Here is a 19,548-nt window from a genome sequence, read left to right as displayed (position 1 = left end):
AAAGTTAAGATAAAATTTTTACTACAACATAGTTGTTATTATAGTCAAAAAGTGGAGTTTGGGGATCGGCCGGACTCCATTTCAATCAATCCATATGTTATATTCACTTTATCGTTTCTCACCATGGTGCCTCGGGTTGCATTAACAGCAAGTGAGGTATATATATATATATATATATATATATATATATATATATATATATATATATATATATATACATAATATATATATATATATATATATATATATATATATATATATATATATATATATATATATATATATATATATATATATATATATATATATATATATATATATATATATATATATATATATATATATATATATATATATATATATATATATATATATACAGTACTAGAACTCTTAAATCACTAATGTAATGTGATAGAGGTGATTAATTTTTATCTCTTGTGCAAAATATGACGTCTATATTCAAATTATTCGCTGTCTTGCAAAGATTCCAGCAATGCAAATTATATTCTCCTAACTTTAGTCTGAGATATTATATATGATTAAAACTGTAAGCCTAGTGGACACCCCCAAATGTTTCTTGGGATGGTGGGGTGTAGGGAGGGAGCGAGCGTGGGAAGAGGGGGGGAGCGGGAGGTGAGTTGTACTTTGACAGTTAGGGGGAAGGTCTGGTGAAGTATTTAATTTATTTATTTATGGAGTATTTAGTCGAGTTTTTGTTTTTTGCTCATAAAATTGTATATAAATGACCAGACAGAATATAATTTATATTGCTGGAATTCTTATAAGATAGTGATTAATTTGAATATAAACATGCTGTAGTTTGCACTAGATAAACATTTTAATAATCATTTTGTACATAATTCTGATTACATGTACAGTTCAGCTTTGCCCTTGGGGCAGTGTGTGCATGTAAATGAGTTTCAATAAATGAATAAAGTTACATATATGAGCCAAAAATAATAGTTGAAAAACTTTATGTAGACAGAGCTTGGATGGCTAAATTTTAGAATGACCAATAATTTTAATACTGTACAATACTGTATAAAAAAATGCACAAATATTAAAGAGCACAATTTTCTTGATATTTACTCCAATGGAAGTGAATGTAAACATAGAAGAGATCACTGAATTGGCTGAGTACCTCCTCAGTTTATGAGCTGATGTTCAAAACAAAACGTGATTTTCATAAAGATTTCGTTAATCGAATTGTTTTTCGTTAACCGAATTGAAGATTCTTATGGAAGGTTTCGTTAACCGAAATTTCATTAACCGAGGGACCACTGTATTGTATATGAAGGGTACAGGTATCAATAAGCACAAATAATTATTACAGTAAAGTATCTTTACTAATTTATGAATAACAAATAAACGATACTCTATCATTAAAGAGTAATAGTAGAAGGATGAGACTGGGGCCAGAAATGGGAGGTGAACCTTTTTGTACGGTTAACAGAGGCCCATGATCACTTTCTCTCGGTTCTCTTCCCTTCCTACCTCAAGCTCACTCCACTAGCTCCATGCTCCAGTATCCGCTAATTGTGATAGGGAGATCTTTCTTTATTTTTCATTTTCTTCTTTACGGGTATAAGCCCACCCGGGCACAGGTCACTGACCCACATCGGGGCCTGGGGGGCAAAAATGTAAATAATAATAATAATAATAATAATAATAATAATAATAATTCACAATTTACAATAAAAATTCAAATTAAAATAATAACAATCTAAATATATAAAACAAAGAAGTATGTCTGTGAGTGTGTTTGTGTGTATGTGTGTCCGCACGAGAATCTCGGAAACTACTTTACCGATCTGTAGTGATGATGGATGGTGTTATATGTAGTGATGATGATGGATGGTGTTATATGTAGTGATGATGATGGGTGGTGTTATATGTAGTGATGATGGGTGGTGTTATATGTAGTGATGATGGGTGGTGTTATATGTAGTGATGATGGATGGTGTTATATGTAGTGATGATGGATGGTGTTATATGTAGTGATGATGATGGGTGGTGTTATATGTAAAGATGATGGATGGTGTTATATGTAGTGATGATGGATGGTGTTATATGTAGTGATGATGGATGGTGTTATATGTAGTGATGATGGATGGTGCTATATATAGTGATGATAGGTGGTGTTATATGTAGTGATAATGGATGGTGTTATATGTAGTGATGATGAATGATGTTATATGTAGTGATGATAGGTGGTGTTATATGCAGTGATGATGGATGGTGTTATATGTAGTGATGATGGATGGTGTTATATGCAGTGATGATGGATGATGTTATATGTAGTGATGATAGGTGGTGTTATATGTAGTGATGATGGATGATGTTATATGTAGTGATGATGAATAATGTTATTGTATATGTAGTGATGATGGATGGTGTTATATGTAGTGATGATGGGTGGTGTTATATGTAGTGATTATAGCTGGTGTTATATGTAGTGATGATGGATGGTGTTATATGTAGTGATGATGGATGGTGTTATATGTAGTGATGATGGATGGTGTTATATGTAGTGATGATGGATGGTGTTATATGTAGTGATGATGGATAATGTTACTGTATATGTAGTGATGATGGATGGTGTTATATGTAGTGATGATGGGTGGTGTTATATGTAGTGATTATAGCTGGTGTTATATGTAGTGATGATGGATGGTGTTATATGTAGTGATGGATGATATTATATGTAGTGATGATTAGACAATAAAATAATAACAGTTTAATGCTAAAAAAATATACTTTGCTGTACCGTTGTAGTGAAAAACATGGTGGAACTTACGTACACCGTTAATGAACTATTGATGGAAGAAGTTTTGGGGACTGAACAGTGAGACAATGTGGAGTCTCCCAGAGGGTGGCGTCCTACCGTGGCCTAGCGGATGAGCCACCCAGAGCGAACAGCAGACAGTCGGTCACAGGAAACAGATGAGGAAAGGGAATCCCGTCTTAATGCTAACAGAAAGCGAACAGCGGACAGTCGGTCACAGGAAACAGATCAGGAAAGGGAATCCCGTCTTGATGCTGACAGATATCAAACAGCAGAAAGGCTTTTTCTAGAAAATTATCAAGCGCATGAAATTCGTTTGAATGCTAATAGACAGAGAGCTGCGGAATCCAGAATTCTAAGAAAGAATACACAGTGGCATCCATTTGCAAGAGCAGCATTTAACTATGACAATGAGATAGAATATGAAAAGTATCCCTCTGTTGTCATTGGCAACATGGATAAGAAATGTGAACACTGCGGTGCAAAGAAGTATAATGGAGAATCTGCTGGACTGTGCTGCTCTCATGGGAAAGTATGACTGCCAAATTTGGAAAAACCACCACAACCATTGAAGACTCTCATGCTGGGAACAACACCAGAGTCAAAAAACTTCTTGGAAAATATACTGAAGTACAATTCATGCTTCCAGATGACATCCTTTGGAGCTACCAGAGTAGTTTGTGAGCACGGATACATACCAACATTCAAAATCCAGGGTCAAGTCTATCACAAAGCAGGATCCCTCTTACCACTGGAAGATGAGCAGGCAAAGTTCCTCCAAATCTACTTCATGGGAGATCATGAAAAGCAGACTACTATCAGGTGTGGCAATATTCAAGGTTGTCAGACATGACATTGTCCTATCTATCCAAGAAATGACGCATGAGAGCAACACGTATGTACAGTCATTTAAAAATGCCCTGGAAAACATGCCTTCTGACAAGTACAAAGTCAGGATCAAAGCAGACACGACCCCTAAGGGAGAACATGAAAGAAGATTCAATGCTCCTGTAGTTGATGAAGTAGCCATCCTGATTGTCGGTCAAGAGTTTGAGAAACGAGACATCATACTCAAAATGAGACGAGTCACTCACAAGAAGAACATGATGCCACATGTACTGGAAGCTACAATACTAACAGGAGAAGCTAAAGGAGAGGACGTTTTTATACCAAGGATACCTCTGACCTGCCATTTGAGTTCAAGCGACTTCAGTTCCCGGTTAAAGTGAGCTTTGCCATGACCATCTACAAAAGCCAGGGACAATCCCTAAAGATGGTTGGCCTAGACCTGGTGTTTCCTTGCTTCAATCATGGACAGTTCTATGTTGGATGCTCCAGAGTGGGAACTGGCAAGAATCTGTACATACTTGCTGCTAATGGCAAAACCAAAAATGTGGTCTACCTCAATGCACTACAGTGAGACAATGTGGAGCCTCCCGGAAGGTGGCGTCCTACCGTGGCCTAGCGAAAGAAGGCAATTCCACTAGTAACAATAATAATACAGTCAACCCTCACTTTATGCGGTCCCACATTCCGCGTTTCCACGTTTACATAGTGCCCTGCCAGAACCCAAGATGCTCACATTCCGCGATGCGTGTTCCCCTTTACGCGGGAGAAGTATAATTTTTTTATTTAGCTCATAAAATTCATACAAATTATCCGGCCAGAATATAATTTACACTGCTGGAATTCTTACAATTTGATGATCATTTTGAATATAAACATCATAGATTTTGCATTAGACATACAAATTTTAGATATAATGTTTACTCCGAGTAAATATGCTATCTTTTGTGCAAAATATATGACGTTTATATTCAAAATATTCCTGGTCTTACAAGGAATCCAGCAATGTCAATTATATTATCCTAACTTTTGTCTGATTTATTATTTATTACTAAAAAGGTAAATAGTCTGGTTTTCCCACACATTTATCTGGTAGGGAGGGTTGGTGGGGGGGAGGGAGGGACCGACCGACCATCTGGCACGGTGTGAAGAATATTTTTTTTTTATTAACTGAACATATTTGTTTTAGCTCATAAAATTCATACAAATTACCCAGCCAGAATATAATTTGCATTGCTGGAATTCTTACAATTTGATGATCATTTTGAATATAACATCATAGATTTTGCATTAGACATACAAATTTTAGATATAATATTCACTCTGAGTAAATATGTTATCTTTTGTGCAAAACATATGACATTTATATTCAAAATATTCCTGGTCTTACAAGGAATCCAGCAATGTCAATTATATTATCCTAGCTTTAGTTTGAGGTACTATTTATTACTATACCTTAAAATCGAGTGGTTTTCCCCCCAAAATTTCTCAGAGAGGGAAGAGCCAGCGAGTGTAGTGTGAGAAGAGGGGGAGGGAGTTGAGTCCATTATTTGAATGGACATTAACTCGGCGACTGTATTTCTCTATTTCTCTTAAGTATTAATTGTGTGCATGTACCATCATAAAATTAAGATGTTATTTTAACTAGAACATAGGTATTGTGTTGGAAAAAGTGGAGTTTGGGGGTCAGCTGGTCTCTATTTCATTTAATCCCATATGTTATGTTATTCACTTTACGCGGTACCCTGTGGGTTACATTAACCGCGTAAAGTGAGGGTTGACTGTAATACAGTACTGTAATAATAACACACATCCTCACCATTGCATTACGCGCAAGGTGGCAACGGGAAGTGATCTTAGCTGAAGTGTCTCTCACCCCTCCATGTCAGCCAGCTGGGACTGAGGCAGGCATTGTAAGTCTGGCAGCGAAGGGTGACTGAGGACAAGTCAGCCAGCAATCAAAACGTTCACCAGTTGCTTGCGTAAATTTTGTGTACAAAAATTTATGAGTTTTAACCCCCCCCCCCCCGTGGAGTGAGCGGCAACATTTTATTTTACTTGAAGCCGTACTTATAATGTGTACAGGTGCCCCGGGAGTGATTCGCTTGACCCCCAAGTTCACTTTTAGCACAGTTAAGCATCCTGTGTCATTAATGGTGTGGGATTGCTTCTCGTCGTTTGGAAATGATGATTTTGTTGTGCTACCTAGGAATGTGATGATGAACCAATTTAACTACAGTACTTGGAGCTGCTTTGTGATTATTTGCCACGGTCTTTTGAAAAATGTCGTGCTGATGTGTTTATGCAGGATGATACCCCATGTCACACAGCAAAATCTGTAATTCAATGGCTTGTTGACTGTCAGGTAGACTTCATAGGTGATTGGCCAAGCAATTTTCCTGACTTTAACCCGATAGAAAATAATTGGACCATTATCAAGCTTTGTCTACAAGGCAAGGACACAAATACCGTCCCCAAGCTGGAGACAGCCATTCGTAAGGAGTGGAATAATTTACACCCACAAATAATCCACAACTTGGCAGAGTCAGTTCCTCCACGCCTGCAGGAGTGTACCAAATGAAAAGGGAGGCCTATAGACTACCGGAAGTTTGTTAACTTCTCAGATAAATTTTTTATTAGTGTTTCATCTTGTTGTTTATGTCTGTCATGACCCCGCGCATAATGCAATGGCAAGGAGTGTAAAGAACCATAAAGAAATACAAAAATTAAAACAAAATCAATAGTGACAAACAATATACAGTGACCCCTCGGTTAACGAACTCAATCCGTTCTAGAAGGTCGTTCGTTAACCGAAAAGTTCGTTAACCGAAACCATTGTTTCAATGGGTTTTTGGGTAATTGGTTCCAGCTCACCGAAAATTTCCTAAATTCAACAAAAATGGGAGAAAAGTTCACTTACTTTGAGGTGTGTTTGTAGAAGGCTCCTGGATGATGATGATGATGATGATGGGATTTAGAATGGGGGTGGAGGAGAAGGAAGAAGAGAAGGCATTGGGGTGGAAGAGAAGTCACCCCATGGCGCCATTTCACCCATAAAATTTTAGCTCTCTTGGTGTAATTCAAGATTATTTTCTTTAAATCAACACTGCACTGCATTATATATTGTCAATATGTAAAATATATTTCAAAATGACCAATAATTTGCTTGGAAACACAGAAAAAAAGTGTTTAGCTGAAGAGAGTCTCAAGCAAGATGTTACCTCCAGTGAAAACAGAGAGAGACTAACGCCTGTTTGCTGTGTTAAGAGGCTGGATGCCGCGCATTAAACTAGTCACTTTACCTTCAATTATGTTCAATAATCGTTAAAATGACTAAAAAATTGAATATTAAACTTTTAAAATTATTGAATAGTATAAACTTCTTGATATTTACTAAAATAGTAAGGAATTTAAGCCCTAGAACCGATTAATGTATTGGCGGACTGATACTAAAGCTGGTTGCCCGGTCAGTGCAAGCGAAAACATGTTGAGGTCGGTTCGTAAGAAATTCGTTAACCGAATTTTTGTTCGTTAACCGAATTGAAGATCCTTATGGAAGGCAGTTCGTTAACCGAAATTTCGTTAACCGAGGCGTTCGTTAAACGAGGGGTCACTGTATGTATGTTGTGTTATCAAAGTAAGAGAAACAATTGAGACCCTACAACTGTGTGTAAATGAGGCAGAAAGTCAGATCAGCAACCTGGGACTTGGTCACAATTTTCGTGATGCCATTAGACAATACATTATGCTTCCAATATCTTCCCAGGAGGTAGTACCTCCCTGTTTGGTAGCTGCCATAATGATCCCGAATAAATTCTCTATGCGTCATTTCCAATAAGATATCCTAAGCAAAACATGTTGACATGATATAACGTAAACGTAAACGTAAACACCTAGAAAAAGTGCAAAAGAGGGCATGCAATTATTCTCTCCCCTTCCTACTCCACATATCAAGAAGCGCTCAACACACTGACCATTTCGACTCTCACTGACCATCACCACGACCTCATCTGCAAATTTGGTAAGAAGCTTCTACACCATCCTCGACACCGGCTCCTACTACCACCTGAGATCCCTAGCCCGAGAATTGCTGTTCGACACCACAACCGCATCCAGCCCATACGTGCACGAACTGATCGCTATAAGAACAGCCCAGTCCCAACCATTGTAAAAATTATCAATAACTTGTAATAAACCAGTGTATTTACTCCCAGTAAACACTACTCCTTGCACTGTCACTATATTGAAATGAACTGTAGTTTGAGCTTTTCCCCATCTAGTTATTATATATGCTATTTGTATCACTTATGTTACTTGTATATTATTTGTAATTCGAAACCCATTCCCCAAATATGTAACTGTATATTTTCAGCCTTCTGGCTGCCAAGCTCTTTCAATAAACCGTTAATTATTATTATTATTATTATTATTATTATTATTATTATAAAAATGAGGATTCAATTCGTTTATACAAAAAATTAAAAAAATGTTGATACTGGAGTCAATAAAATCAGTTTTAATTAAGTAAGAGACACTTCTTTTTTTACAAAAATAATCCTGAATACCTGTACTTTATCTAAAAGTTTTGTTGAATAAATAGATTTTAAAAAAATCGGTATGATACAGGCATCAATGGAGCTGTGTTACAGCAAAAACAGTGGTATTTTCCACTCTTCACAGGATTAATTCATTGTGGTAACTACATCCCTAGATACGCAGCAGCAAAGGTCATATGTAGCCAAATTAAAAAAAAAAGGTTTAAAACACTACCGTATATCTCGGCCTACAAGGCGACGGGGTGTAAAAGACGGCCCCCAAAATTTCCATTTAAAAAGTAGCTTTTGAGCCCTATTCGCTGTATAAGACCGGTACCCCAAATGTGACACTTACCATTGGGAGCTTACTGACCCAGTAGTCCTTTACCAACCATCCCATTGACCAGTGCTGTTTACACATCCTTGGTTTTTTAAAATAAAGCCAATTCACTTCAAGTAATGGCATCAAACGTTACCGGTTGATGTAGTGTAAACACGTGACTCACTTAAAAGTTTGTTATTTAACTTGAACTAATGTCGGTGTCAAATACAATTGTTTCATTTACTTAAAATGGATTTACCGATTTATTTGTTTATTTATAACATACTGTAATATATTAAACACACTGGAAGTATTTTCTTTAATTTATAAGCTTGCTTCAGCGAGCTACAGTATTCTAATTCAATAGTGTTTCATTAGGATTTGAGTGAAAAAGATTACTGTACATACTTACTACATACATTTATTACACAAATATATATATATATATATATATATATATATATATATATATATATATATATATATATATATATATATATATATATATATATATATATATATATATATATATATATATATATATATATATTCAAATATTTTAGCAGTCATGTACTGAATATTCTATGTAAAAAATATAAATTTTAAATGAATTATTTCTAGTGTGGTCGACTTCCTACACAAAGACGGGCTATAAATAGCCGTCTTATCTCCCCTCTGTTCTGAGAGAGAAGGTCTTGGTAAATAACTTTTGTTTGTTTATTTTCATTGTTTGTCAAATTTATCATGTTGTATCAAAGTAATATTACTAAAAGTTTTAGGCAGCTACCAAACAGGGAGATTCTACTGCCTGGGAAGATATTGGAAGCATAATGTACAGTATTGTCTAATGGTAGACCCTACTTCCATATGGCATCACGAAAATTGTGACCAAGTCTTAGGTTGCTGATTTATCTTACTGCCTCATTTACACACAATTGCTGAGTTTCAATTGTTTCTCTTCCTTTGACAACACAACATACATACAATATAATGTTTCACCTTTGATCTTTTTTCCATTTATTTATGGTTGGTTATTTAAAATAATGCCAATTCACTTCAAGTATTGGCATCAAATTTTACCAGCTGTTGTACACTAGTGACTCACTTAAGCGTCAGTTATTTAACTGGAACTAATGTTGGTGTGAGTAAAATATTTCCATTTACTTGAAATAGATTTGCCGATTTATTTGTTTATTTATTTAGCTATAATATATTGTAATACATTAAACACACTGCAAGTATTTTCTTTAATTATATACTTGTTTCGCGAAAAAGGGAGGCTACCATTATACCTGGTAGGTGAAGTTGACCAGACATTTATGATCATTAAGGACCAAACTCCGAATCCATGACGTGACTTCTGTTAATCATTCTCATCCTAAATTTACCACTGTCGGTAGTTTCAAGAATTAACGCAGTCATTTACTGAATATTCTTTGTAAAAAAATTAAATTTAAATTAATTATTTATAGGAGATAAGTATTATGATCAGTAAATATACAGATATGCATTCCTGACCACCTCCGAACACAAGGACGGCTTAAAATAGCCACAGGCGGTCGCAGTCAAGGTCACTTTCCCTTTCTTGTCACTGGCAAATGAGGGTGGGGGGGGGTGATGATAGCAGCTGTGTTTATTACCGGGGTATGTTGTTATTTTACGGTATGTTCGACTGGTTTATAATGCATTTTTATTATTTTAATATACCGGTAATCTTCATTTTAATCCAGCTTACCAAACGTAAGTTTCAGTATAAAATAATTAGTGGTAGGACCTAGTGAGTGGTTTACCATGTTTCCATCACCACTCTGACACGCTAAACCGCAATATTTAAGAGGTAAGAATTTTATCTCTGGTGCTTAAGACGACCCCCTAACTTTGGGCTGATTTTTTTTTTTTTCAAATTCCGTCTTGTAGGCCGAGATATACGGTAAAATTAAAAAATACAAGGTAAAAACATAAGTAACAAATAACAGATTTACAAAAATATATATATATATACATTAATAGATAAAAGTCTGAGCTTGTGTAGAAGGCCAGCTTAGAACCAGAGAGAGACGGCAAGACCAGTCTCCCTACCGCCACTGGGAGAGATGATTATTACGAAGATCTCCAAGACTAGGGCACTCCACCAAGAGATGTCAAACAGTCAATGGTACCAGGCAGTGATCACAATGGAGAGGGGGCACCATGAGTCAGCTGTGTGTGGCCAATACAGAGGCAAGCTAAAGCAGTTTCCCAGTGGTGCGACAGACCACATATCCCCAGGCACCCAATGCAGGATGGATGTCACAGAGCTTATTTGTTATGACAGCCTTCCACCTCTGTTGCCAACTCGAGCGGATGACAGCTCTTATTACTGGCTTCATGTCAGAGGCAGGAAGAAAGGAATGAAGTGCTACAGGGCGAGAAACAGCTGCTTTCGCTGCAGCATCAGCATACTTACCGTATATCGCAGCCTATAAGGCGTCGGGGTGCATAAGACGGTCCCCCCCAAATTTCCATTTAAAAAGTAGCTTTTGAGCTCTATTTGCTGTATAAGACCAGTACCCCAAATGTGACACTTACCCACTGACTCAGTTGTCCTTTACCAACCATCCTTGGTTTTTTAAAATAAGGCCAATTCACTTCAAGTAATGTCATCAAATATTACCCGCTGGTGTAGTGTAAACACTAGTGACGTCACTGAAGCGTCTGCTATTTACCGGTAACTGGAACTAATGTCGGTGTCGAGTAAAATTTTTCCATTTACTTGAAATGGATTTACCGATTTATTTGTTTATTTATTTATTTATAATATACTGTAACATATTAAACACACTGCAAGTATTTTCTTTCATTTATACGCTTGCTTCGCACGAGACGATCGGTGGTGGGAGTGTTCCCTCGTCTCGGTGGTGTGACTGTGTTCCGACTATTTATACAACAGGTGGTTCAACAGCAACCACCGTATTCTAATTGTGGTGTTTCATTAGGATTTGAGTGAAAAAGGTTACCCGTATGTACTTACTACATACATTTATTACACAAACATATTTATATATATATATATATATATATATATATATATATATATATATATATATATATATATATATATATATATATATATATATATATATATATATATATATATATATATATATATATATATATATATATATATACATATATATATATATATATATATATATATATATATATATATATATATATATATATAAAAGTGAGTTCTGCTATAACGCGTGTTTTGATAACGCGAATTTGCTCTAACGCGATTTATGAATTAGGAACGATATTTGTATAACGCGAACGCTTGTTTGCTATAACGTGATTTTTGCTTACTATTTCTCCAATTTTGTGGTACAGTATTAACTGTGAATATAGTAAAGAAGAATATCATCAAGAAGCGTTCTGGTGATAGAATTCCCGGTGATGATCGTAAAAGAAAGGATATAACACTTGAAGAGAAGCTCAATTTTATCAACCTCAAAATCACCCTTCTCCCCCATCAAGTAAAGTGTTACATTTACTGTATGATTTCATTATTAGATATGAATGTAACATTTATTTAGACTGTGCTATCCTTTGTGTTAGGCTAACTACTAAATTTTTTCGATTTCGAGTAATCTGCACCTAACCTATTTTCTCCATAAGCCCTGTTATTTCTATTATGCGATTTTCTATAACACGATATTTTACAAGAACACAATTATCGCGTTATAGCAGAACTACCTGTATATGTATATATATATATATATATATATATATATATATATATATATATATATATATATATATATATATATATATATATATATATATATATATATATATATATATATATATATATATATATATATATATATATATATATATATATATATATATATATATATATATATATATATATATATATATATATATATATATTTATATATATTTACTGAGGCCAGACAGGTAAAGATCTTGCAACTAGAATTAAACAACACAAATACAGTGTTAGGACAGGCCAGGAATCCAATGCTCTGTTTGTTCATTTGAGGGATAACAAGCATTGCATTGACTGGGATAATGCCTCCTCAATATTACCATGTAATTCAATTGATAGTAGGAACATCATAGAATCTAGTCTTATTAAACATACCGAAGCATTCAACATGAATTTGAGTAACGGCATGTACAAGCTGGACAATTTTGTAATTAAGAAGATTTGTGATCAGGTGAGAAGGCCGGGTCACTTGACCATCTGACCTGACCACCAACCGTTGTGTGCTATTTAAAGATTAGTAGGGTCATTACCTAATACCTGACCATTGTGGACCTGGTCTCACCTCCTCTGTATATATACACCTTGATTTGTATTACTCTCTCTAGTCTGTACTCACCCCTGAAGATGTGAATTACACGAAAGCGCTTGGGAACTTCGTGTTTTCTTCTTTCCTTGTGGTTATCAGCATATACCTAGATCACGAGCACCTACAGTGATTTACTTGCATTACATATAATATATATATATATATATAATATATACATATATACATATATATATATATATATATATATATATATATATATATATATATATATATATATATATATACAACAAAATATATGTACAAAAAATAAATGTTAAATGAATTATTTATGGTGCATTAGGGTACTGGTCACTTTAGACACAAAGACGGACTATAAATAGCCCATCTCCCCCTCTTCTTACAGCAGTAGAACAAATGCGCTATGCAAAGAATATGGCATTTCGACATCAACTGTATCGACAATTCTTGCACAGAAAGACAAATTTAAAGAAGTGAAAGTGAGAGACAAATCTACAAGAGTGTTTAAAAGTAGATCCCAAATTGCAGAAACTGAGAGGTTACTTATCATCTGGATTAGGGAAAAACAGATGAAAGGTGATTCAGTTTCTGGTGATTTCATTTGTGAAAGACCCAGGGAGATTTATGAACATTTAAAGGCAGATCAACCTGGTTCTTCAGGCACAGAATTTGAAGATTTTCGGGCCAGCAAGGGCTGGTTCGAAAAATTTAAGAAAAGAAGTGACATTTTCAGTGTTGTTAGGCATGGTGAAGCTGCTAGTGCTGATAAGGAAGGGGCAGCAAAGTTTTTAGTTGAATTTAAAAAACTGATGGAAGAAGAAAATTATCTTCCACAGCAAGTGTTCAATGTGGACGAAACTGGGCTGTTCTGGAAAAAGATGCCCAAAAGAACATTCATCACCAAAGATGAAGCCTCTTTTCCTGGGCATAAACCCATGAAAGACCGTCTCACTCTATTGCTTGGTGCCAATGCTTCAGGGGATTTCCGACTGAAGCCTATGCTTGTCTACCACTCTGAAAACCCCAGGGTGTTCAAGCAACAGAAAGTGGTAAAAACAAAGCTTGGAGTTTATTGGAAGTCCAACCATAAGGCATGGGTGACAAGACAGCTCTTTAATGAATGGGCTGTTGATGTGTTTTGCCCTTCTGTCAAGAGCTACCTAACCACCAATAAACTCCCTGGTCATGACCCTGAACTTGCCAGAAATTTGGAGTATCAATTTGACTTTGTGAAAGTGTTGTTTTTGCCTCCAAACACTACATCAATCATACAGCCAATGGACCAGAATGTGATCAGCAACTTCAAGAAGTTGTACATGAAGAAAATGTTTAGGAGGTGTTATCAGGCAACTTCCAATGATCCTGAACTAACACTGAAACATTTCTGGAAGACACAATTCAACATCCTGGAGGCTGTAAAATTGATTGTGTCATCATGGCAAGAAGTCTCCACTAGATCCCTCAATTCTTCATGGAAAGCACTGTGGCCATCAGTAGTCCATGATTTTGAGGGATTTGAGGAAGAAACAGAGTTGGACCAGGAGATTGTGTCCATTGGTCAGTCATTGGGCCTTGAAGTGGAGGAGGAGGATGTGGAAGAGCTTGTGATGTCTCATGAGGAGGAACTTACTCCTGATGACTTGAAGCAACTGGATGAGATGTTACAGGTAGAGGCTGACAGTGGTGAGGAGGAAATTGAAAGTGATGACCAAATGTCAGCTAAACAGTTGAAAGATGTGATTTACTACTGGGAGAAGTTCAGGGAACTGGCTTCAAAGCACCCAGAAGTGGAAAAAACTGAACTAACTTTGTGTCATGTTGAGGACTCGGTGGTCTCCTTCTTTAAACATAAGTTAATGGTGAGGAGGACAGATGCCCCACAGACCACAATTGACACTTTCTTCAGTAAAAGGCAGAGGGAACAAGATGCTATCCCTCAGCCTTCCACTTCACGAAGGAGAGAGGATGTTCATGGTGGAGAATCTGTCAGTCCAGAGGTTCCTGACATTTTCATGGAAGGTGACTCACCTTAAGAAGCAGTAAAATTATTCTCATCCACCTCCACTTCCTTCTCTTCTCCCTTCTCCTCCTCCACCTCCCACTTCAAATTCACATCATCATCATCATCATCCAGGAGCCTTCTACATACACACCTCAAAGTAAGTGAACTTTTCTACCATTTTTGTTGAATTTAGGCAATTTTCGGTGAGCTGGAACCAATTACACAAAAACCCATTGAAACAATGGTTTCGGTTAACGAGATTTTCGGTTAACGAGCAATCTGCTGTAACGGATTGTGCTCGTTAACCGAGGGACTACTGTACAATACAAAAACATAGTTTTGACTTTATAACAGCAGAGTTGTATGCACTAATGCAAATTTACCAAATTTTTAAGGTAAACACACCCCATATCTTCGGAAATGTCATAGAAGAAATGTCATCTAATTTGACAAGTTAGACCTAAAAAAACAAAAACATATCAATATAATTGTAGTGGTTTTATTTTACATTCGGACATAGCGCTCCCCAAAGTTATAAACAACTGAAACATTTAGATCTCCCTATTCTGAACATTTTGAACCCCATTTGTACCAGGCAGAAATGGAAAATAGCGACAATTGAATTTAATTGATTCTACGAACTTTTCAGTCTTCATCTGTAAATGAGATGTTAGCTGCACGAAACCGAGTTAATTATGAGTGTGTTTACATCACGCATGCGCAATGTTGACTGACATCATCCAATCGTAACCAATGATGTATCGATCTCATCACGCAATTTTTTTTTACCAATCAAATTTTAATTTTTTCAAAGGAAGCAGCCTGGGTATGGATTTGAATTTGAATCACCAGTCTGACAATGGCCGTGGTGGAGGTTGGGTGTGATCCGTGCGCCTACAATTATTTAAGTTTATCGCCGAGTTCTATGAGTGCCCGCACTGTAAATTGCCTTGTAAATTTTAGAAAGGACAAGCACCAGTGGTTCTGTAATTGGTCAAGGAAGTATGTAAAGAGGAAGAAAGTGAAGATTTGTTATTGCGTTATCTCAGACGATATTCTGAGTCTTTTGAACCCCATTTATACTAGTTGGAAAAGAATAGGATAGGTTAGGTTAGTTTAAGCTAGGCCTACCGAGGTCCGCCGGCTAGGGATTAGGTAAGGTTACGTTAGGTTGTTACGTTACGTTAAGTTGTTAGGTTACGTAAGGTTAGATGACTTGTTTTCGTTTTCTCCCCCCACCCAAAATCCCCGATTTCCCAGGCTCTTCCCCATTATTGTTGGGGGGTCGGGGTGGGGCAAAAATGAGCAATTTCCGCCATAAATGAAAGTCAGATTCGCTTAAAACACACCAAAATACACTGGAAAAACATACAGTATTGGTCAACCACTACGGATTCAGGTCCGAAAGTAAAAATTTACTATTGTAGCGAATTATGGTCCAAAACTTAACTAACACCATAAAAAGTAATGTAGATCCATCGGTGGCGCAGAGGATAAGTGGAAAGGTGAATTTTCAATCTTGCACCAGTCTTTCTCTCGCTGTTATTAATATTTTTTTTTAATGTTTTGACAATTCTAAGACCTTTTGCTTCTGTAATATTTCCGCCGGAAATTAAGGATAACCGCGATATTATATTTTCAATATTTTTAGATTTGGTCAGTCACAAGTGTCGCCACTTGTTGTTTACGTCTCACAGAAAAGGTCTGACCACCCATCAAGCAGTGCTCCTTACCTCCGTATTGGCTTCTTAAACATCTACAGCGCATGTGCGGGGGTGGTGTGGGAGTTTCTTATTGGCTATAGCGATAGGAGACTTATAATTGGGCAGGAGTTTTTTGTCTTAGCCAATGAACAATGCGTGGGTGCGTCGGTAGCAGAGATTTGATTTTTCAGTACCAGAATAACCAGATATGGCTGAACAGGTGGCTGTGCCGACATTGTGATAGAAATTATCTTACATCAATTGCAGAGTTTCGTCAGAAAATGGTGTTAGGTTAGGTTAAGTTAGGTTAGGCTAGGTTAGTTTTTGTTGATTTTGTTGTTTTTTTATGTGATTTACTCGGAAAAAAATACATTTTCGTTAAGATTGATGGGTAGGGTGGGGGAGGAGGATCTCAATAACTGTTGATTTCTGGCTTAAATGAATATCAAATCCCTTTGAAACTCATTAAATAACATCAGAAAAACATATTTTTAATATCCAAACAAAGACCGGTGCATTATTGAAAATTGACAAGTAGAAAAAAATGGGATCCCAGTTATGCTTATATGATGATGCTCACCTCTCTGAAAGTTTTTCTTCACAAATAAATCCGTTGTTTGAAGCAAACTTGTGGATTACACAAAAGCGTTTGTTTTGTATTCCTTCTTTAACGATGAACACCGTTGCCTTATAATCCTTGTGATAACCTTCCTTGGAGCCCTCTTGTCTCAGGTCTATCTTACTGTCTTCTGGTTTTTGACACATGTTAACACTACCCATAGAATAACACTGACAGCTGGGCCTTGTATCTACAGTGATCCTTTCTATTTTTGCTTTCTTCGCAACTGACATCCTTGTACAGAACAAGGCAACACAATCCACAATTTACTTGGTAATTGGTGTTTGGGATTACCAGGCTCTCAGTCTCATGTTAGAAATGTACCACATGTAGAAAGCCTATTTAATAATATGTAAACATATTTTCAGTAAAATTCTTCAAACATAATCTCATTGTTTCAGCAAATATAATAACTTATATGTGACAAATAAGATTAAATCAACCTAGAATAATAAAAAATAGCTTTTAAAGACAAATTTTCATGAGGCTGATTAATAAATTCGACAGAGATTTAAAAAAATTACGAAACATACTTTATAACAAATTAACATGATGAGATTGGTGCAAGTTTTATCTCGTAATAAACCACAAATATTTGGGGTGGCAATTCTGTTCGTGAATATTTTTTAACACTAAATATATGTAGGGCCACAACCCAACCAACCTCCCCTAATCCTCCCAGAACCATCCGCCCGCCAAACTCAAAACCAAAAACAACAAACTTTTCAGTTATCAATTTTCAACTTGAAAATTGTTTCAGCATCCAAATTTATAATTGATGGAATTCAAAAGAAAAATAAGACAATGAAACCTTGTGTGTCCTTGGTTATGGTTTAAGTTTTGCAATTTGGAGAAATTCAGAAATATAACAAATATAGAAGTGAACACGTTTTTACTTTTACTTTATCCCCTTCGCCACTAATCGGCTCGTTAGCCGCTTGGGCGATCGGTCACGTCTCTGATTACTTTTCCTTTTCATTTATCTTCTTCACCAAAAGATCGGCTCGCTAGACGACCGGGCGATCGGTCACGTCTCTGTCACGCACTGTTGGCAAATATTGGGCATGCACCGGCTCCTGAATGTACCTGAACCCGCTCCAGTGTTGGTCAGGTCTTGTCTTGAAGGAGCTCACACTCGGTGCCGTCACAACACTCTCTGGTAGATTGTTCCAAGAGTTTACAACCCTCACTCTGAAAAAGTTTGCCCTCACAGTTTTCTGGACTTGTGGCTTCTTCAATCTTGAGCTGTGACCCCTTGTGTGGCGAGCGTCCGCCAGCTCCAAGTAAGGACACTCGACTGAGTAGTGCCCCCTGAGATGCTTATACACCTCAACTAGGTCACCCCTTGCCCGTCTGTATTATAAGCTAGGCAAGTTCAAGCGCTCCAATCTCTCAGTGTAGCTGAGGTGCCGAAGTGCAGACACCAGTCTGGTGGCCCTCCTTTGAACATTTTAAACCAACTGACAGTCCCTAGCATGTCTCGGGGACCAGACGGGGTGACAGTACTCCAGATGGGGAAGCACTTCACTCTTGAAGATCGTTACGAGGAACGGAGTGTCTAGATATCTGAACGACCTTCTTATGAATGAAAATATTGACCGATCGCCCAAGCGGCTAACGAGCCGATTAGTGGCGAAGAGGATAAAAGTAAATAAGACCCAATAATTTATTTGCCTGGTTTACCTTTTTCTCTCAATGGCCCAAGAACTTCAGCTCATTGTGAACATACACACCTAGGTCCTTCTCGCATCCAGTCTCAACTAGTGCAGTTTCTTCATCCCGTTGGGACATATGATACGCCTCCTTACCGTTGGTACTGTAGTGGATTGCTCCCCTACAAACGCCGTTTGTCGCTGAGTAGCCGAACCTTCTCGAATTCCCCAGCCTACGCCTCCAGCGCCGCCTATGGAGCGGGGGTCAACTATCAACTCACGCCTTATAAGGCCTGACACCGCTGTGACCACTCTCTTTCTACCCAGTGCCACCAGCAAGCAACACCTCCTCCTCCGCGCCAGCCTGGCGGCTCCCGCTCCCGCCGGCGACCTTGGCGTCCCTCAAGTCGCGTGCTCCTCTGGGCACCCTCACCAACCAGCTCTCTCCTACTCAACGCTTGTTACCATGCTGCCTACCCAGCAACAAGCTGCATTGTACATCCAATACAATATGTATACAGTGAGCACATTGTGAGTTTCCTTTCTCCATCCCATCCTGAGTGTGAACCAATATCTCATAACCCCACAGTACGCCCCAGGTGCATCCTCTTACACTTCGTGACATTGAATCTCAGCAGCCATTTCTTCGACCATTCCTGGAGCCCACAGAGGTCCTTCTGCAGCTCTTCACAGTCCGATTGGTTCTTAATTTCCCGAAATTACTTAGCGTCATCGGCAAACATTTGT

The 19,548-nt window shown here is 37.3% G+C and overlaps 1 protein-coding gene across 6 annotated transcripts in view; it reads right to left on the bottom strand.

The window, feature by feature from the left end:
* Nucleotides 1-17,454, bottom strand: part of LOC121855925 (DNA-directed DNA/RNA polymerase mu-like) — a 171,495-nt gene extending 154,041 nt beyond the window's left edge. For all 6 annotated transcript variants that reach the window (XM_042351129.1, XM_042351128.1, XM_042351127.1 and 3 more), the window contains exon 1: nt 17,111-17,454. In XM_042351129.1, coding sequence (XP_042207063.1) covers nt 17,111-17,382 — 272 coding nt within the window. In that variant the 5' untranslated portion in view covers nt 17,383-17,454. The remainder of the gene's footprint in view (nt 1-17,110) is intronic.
* Nucleotides 17,455-19,548: the final 2,094 nt, after the last annotated feature.

The sequence above is a fragment of the Homarus americanus genome, unplaced genomic scaffold (genome assembly GCF_018991925.1).
Source record: "Homarus americanus isolate GMGI-L3 unplaced genomic scaffold, GMGI_Hamer_2.0 scaffold19117, whole genome shotgun sequence".
Taxonomy (NCBI): Eukaryota; Metazoa; Arthropoda; class Malacostraca; order Decapoda; family Nephropidae; genus Homarus; species Homarus americanus.
The sequence above is the reverse complement of the archived record's forward strand: the minus strand, read 5'-3'. Positions and strand labels throughout refer to the sequence as shown.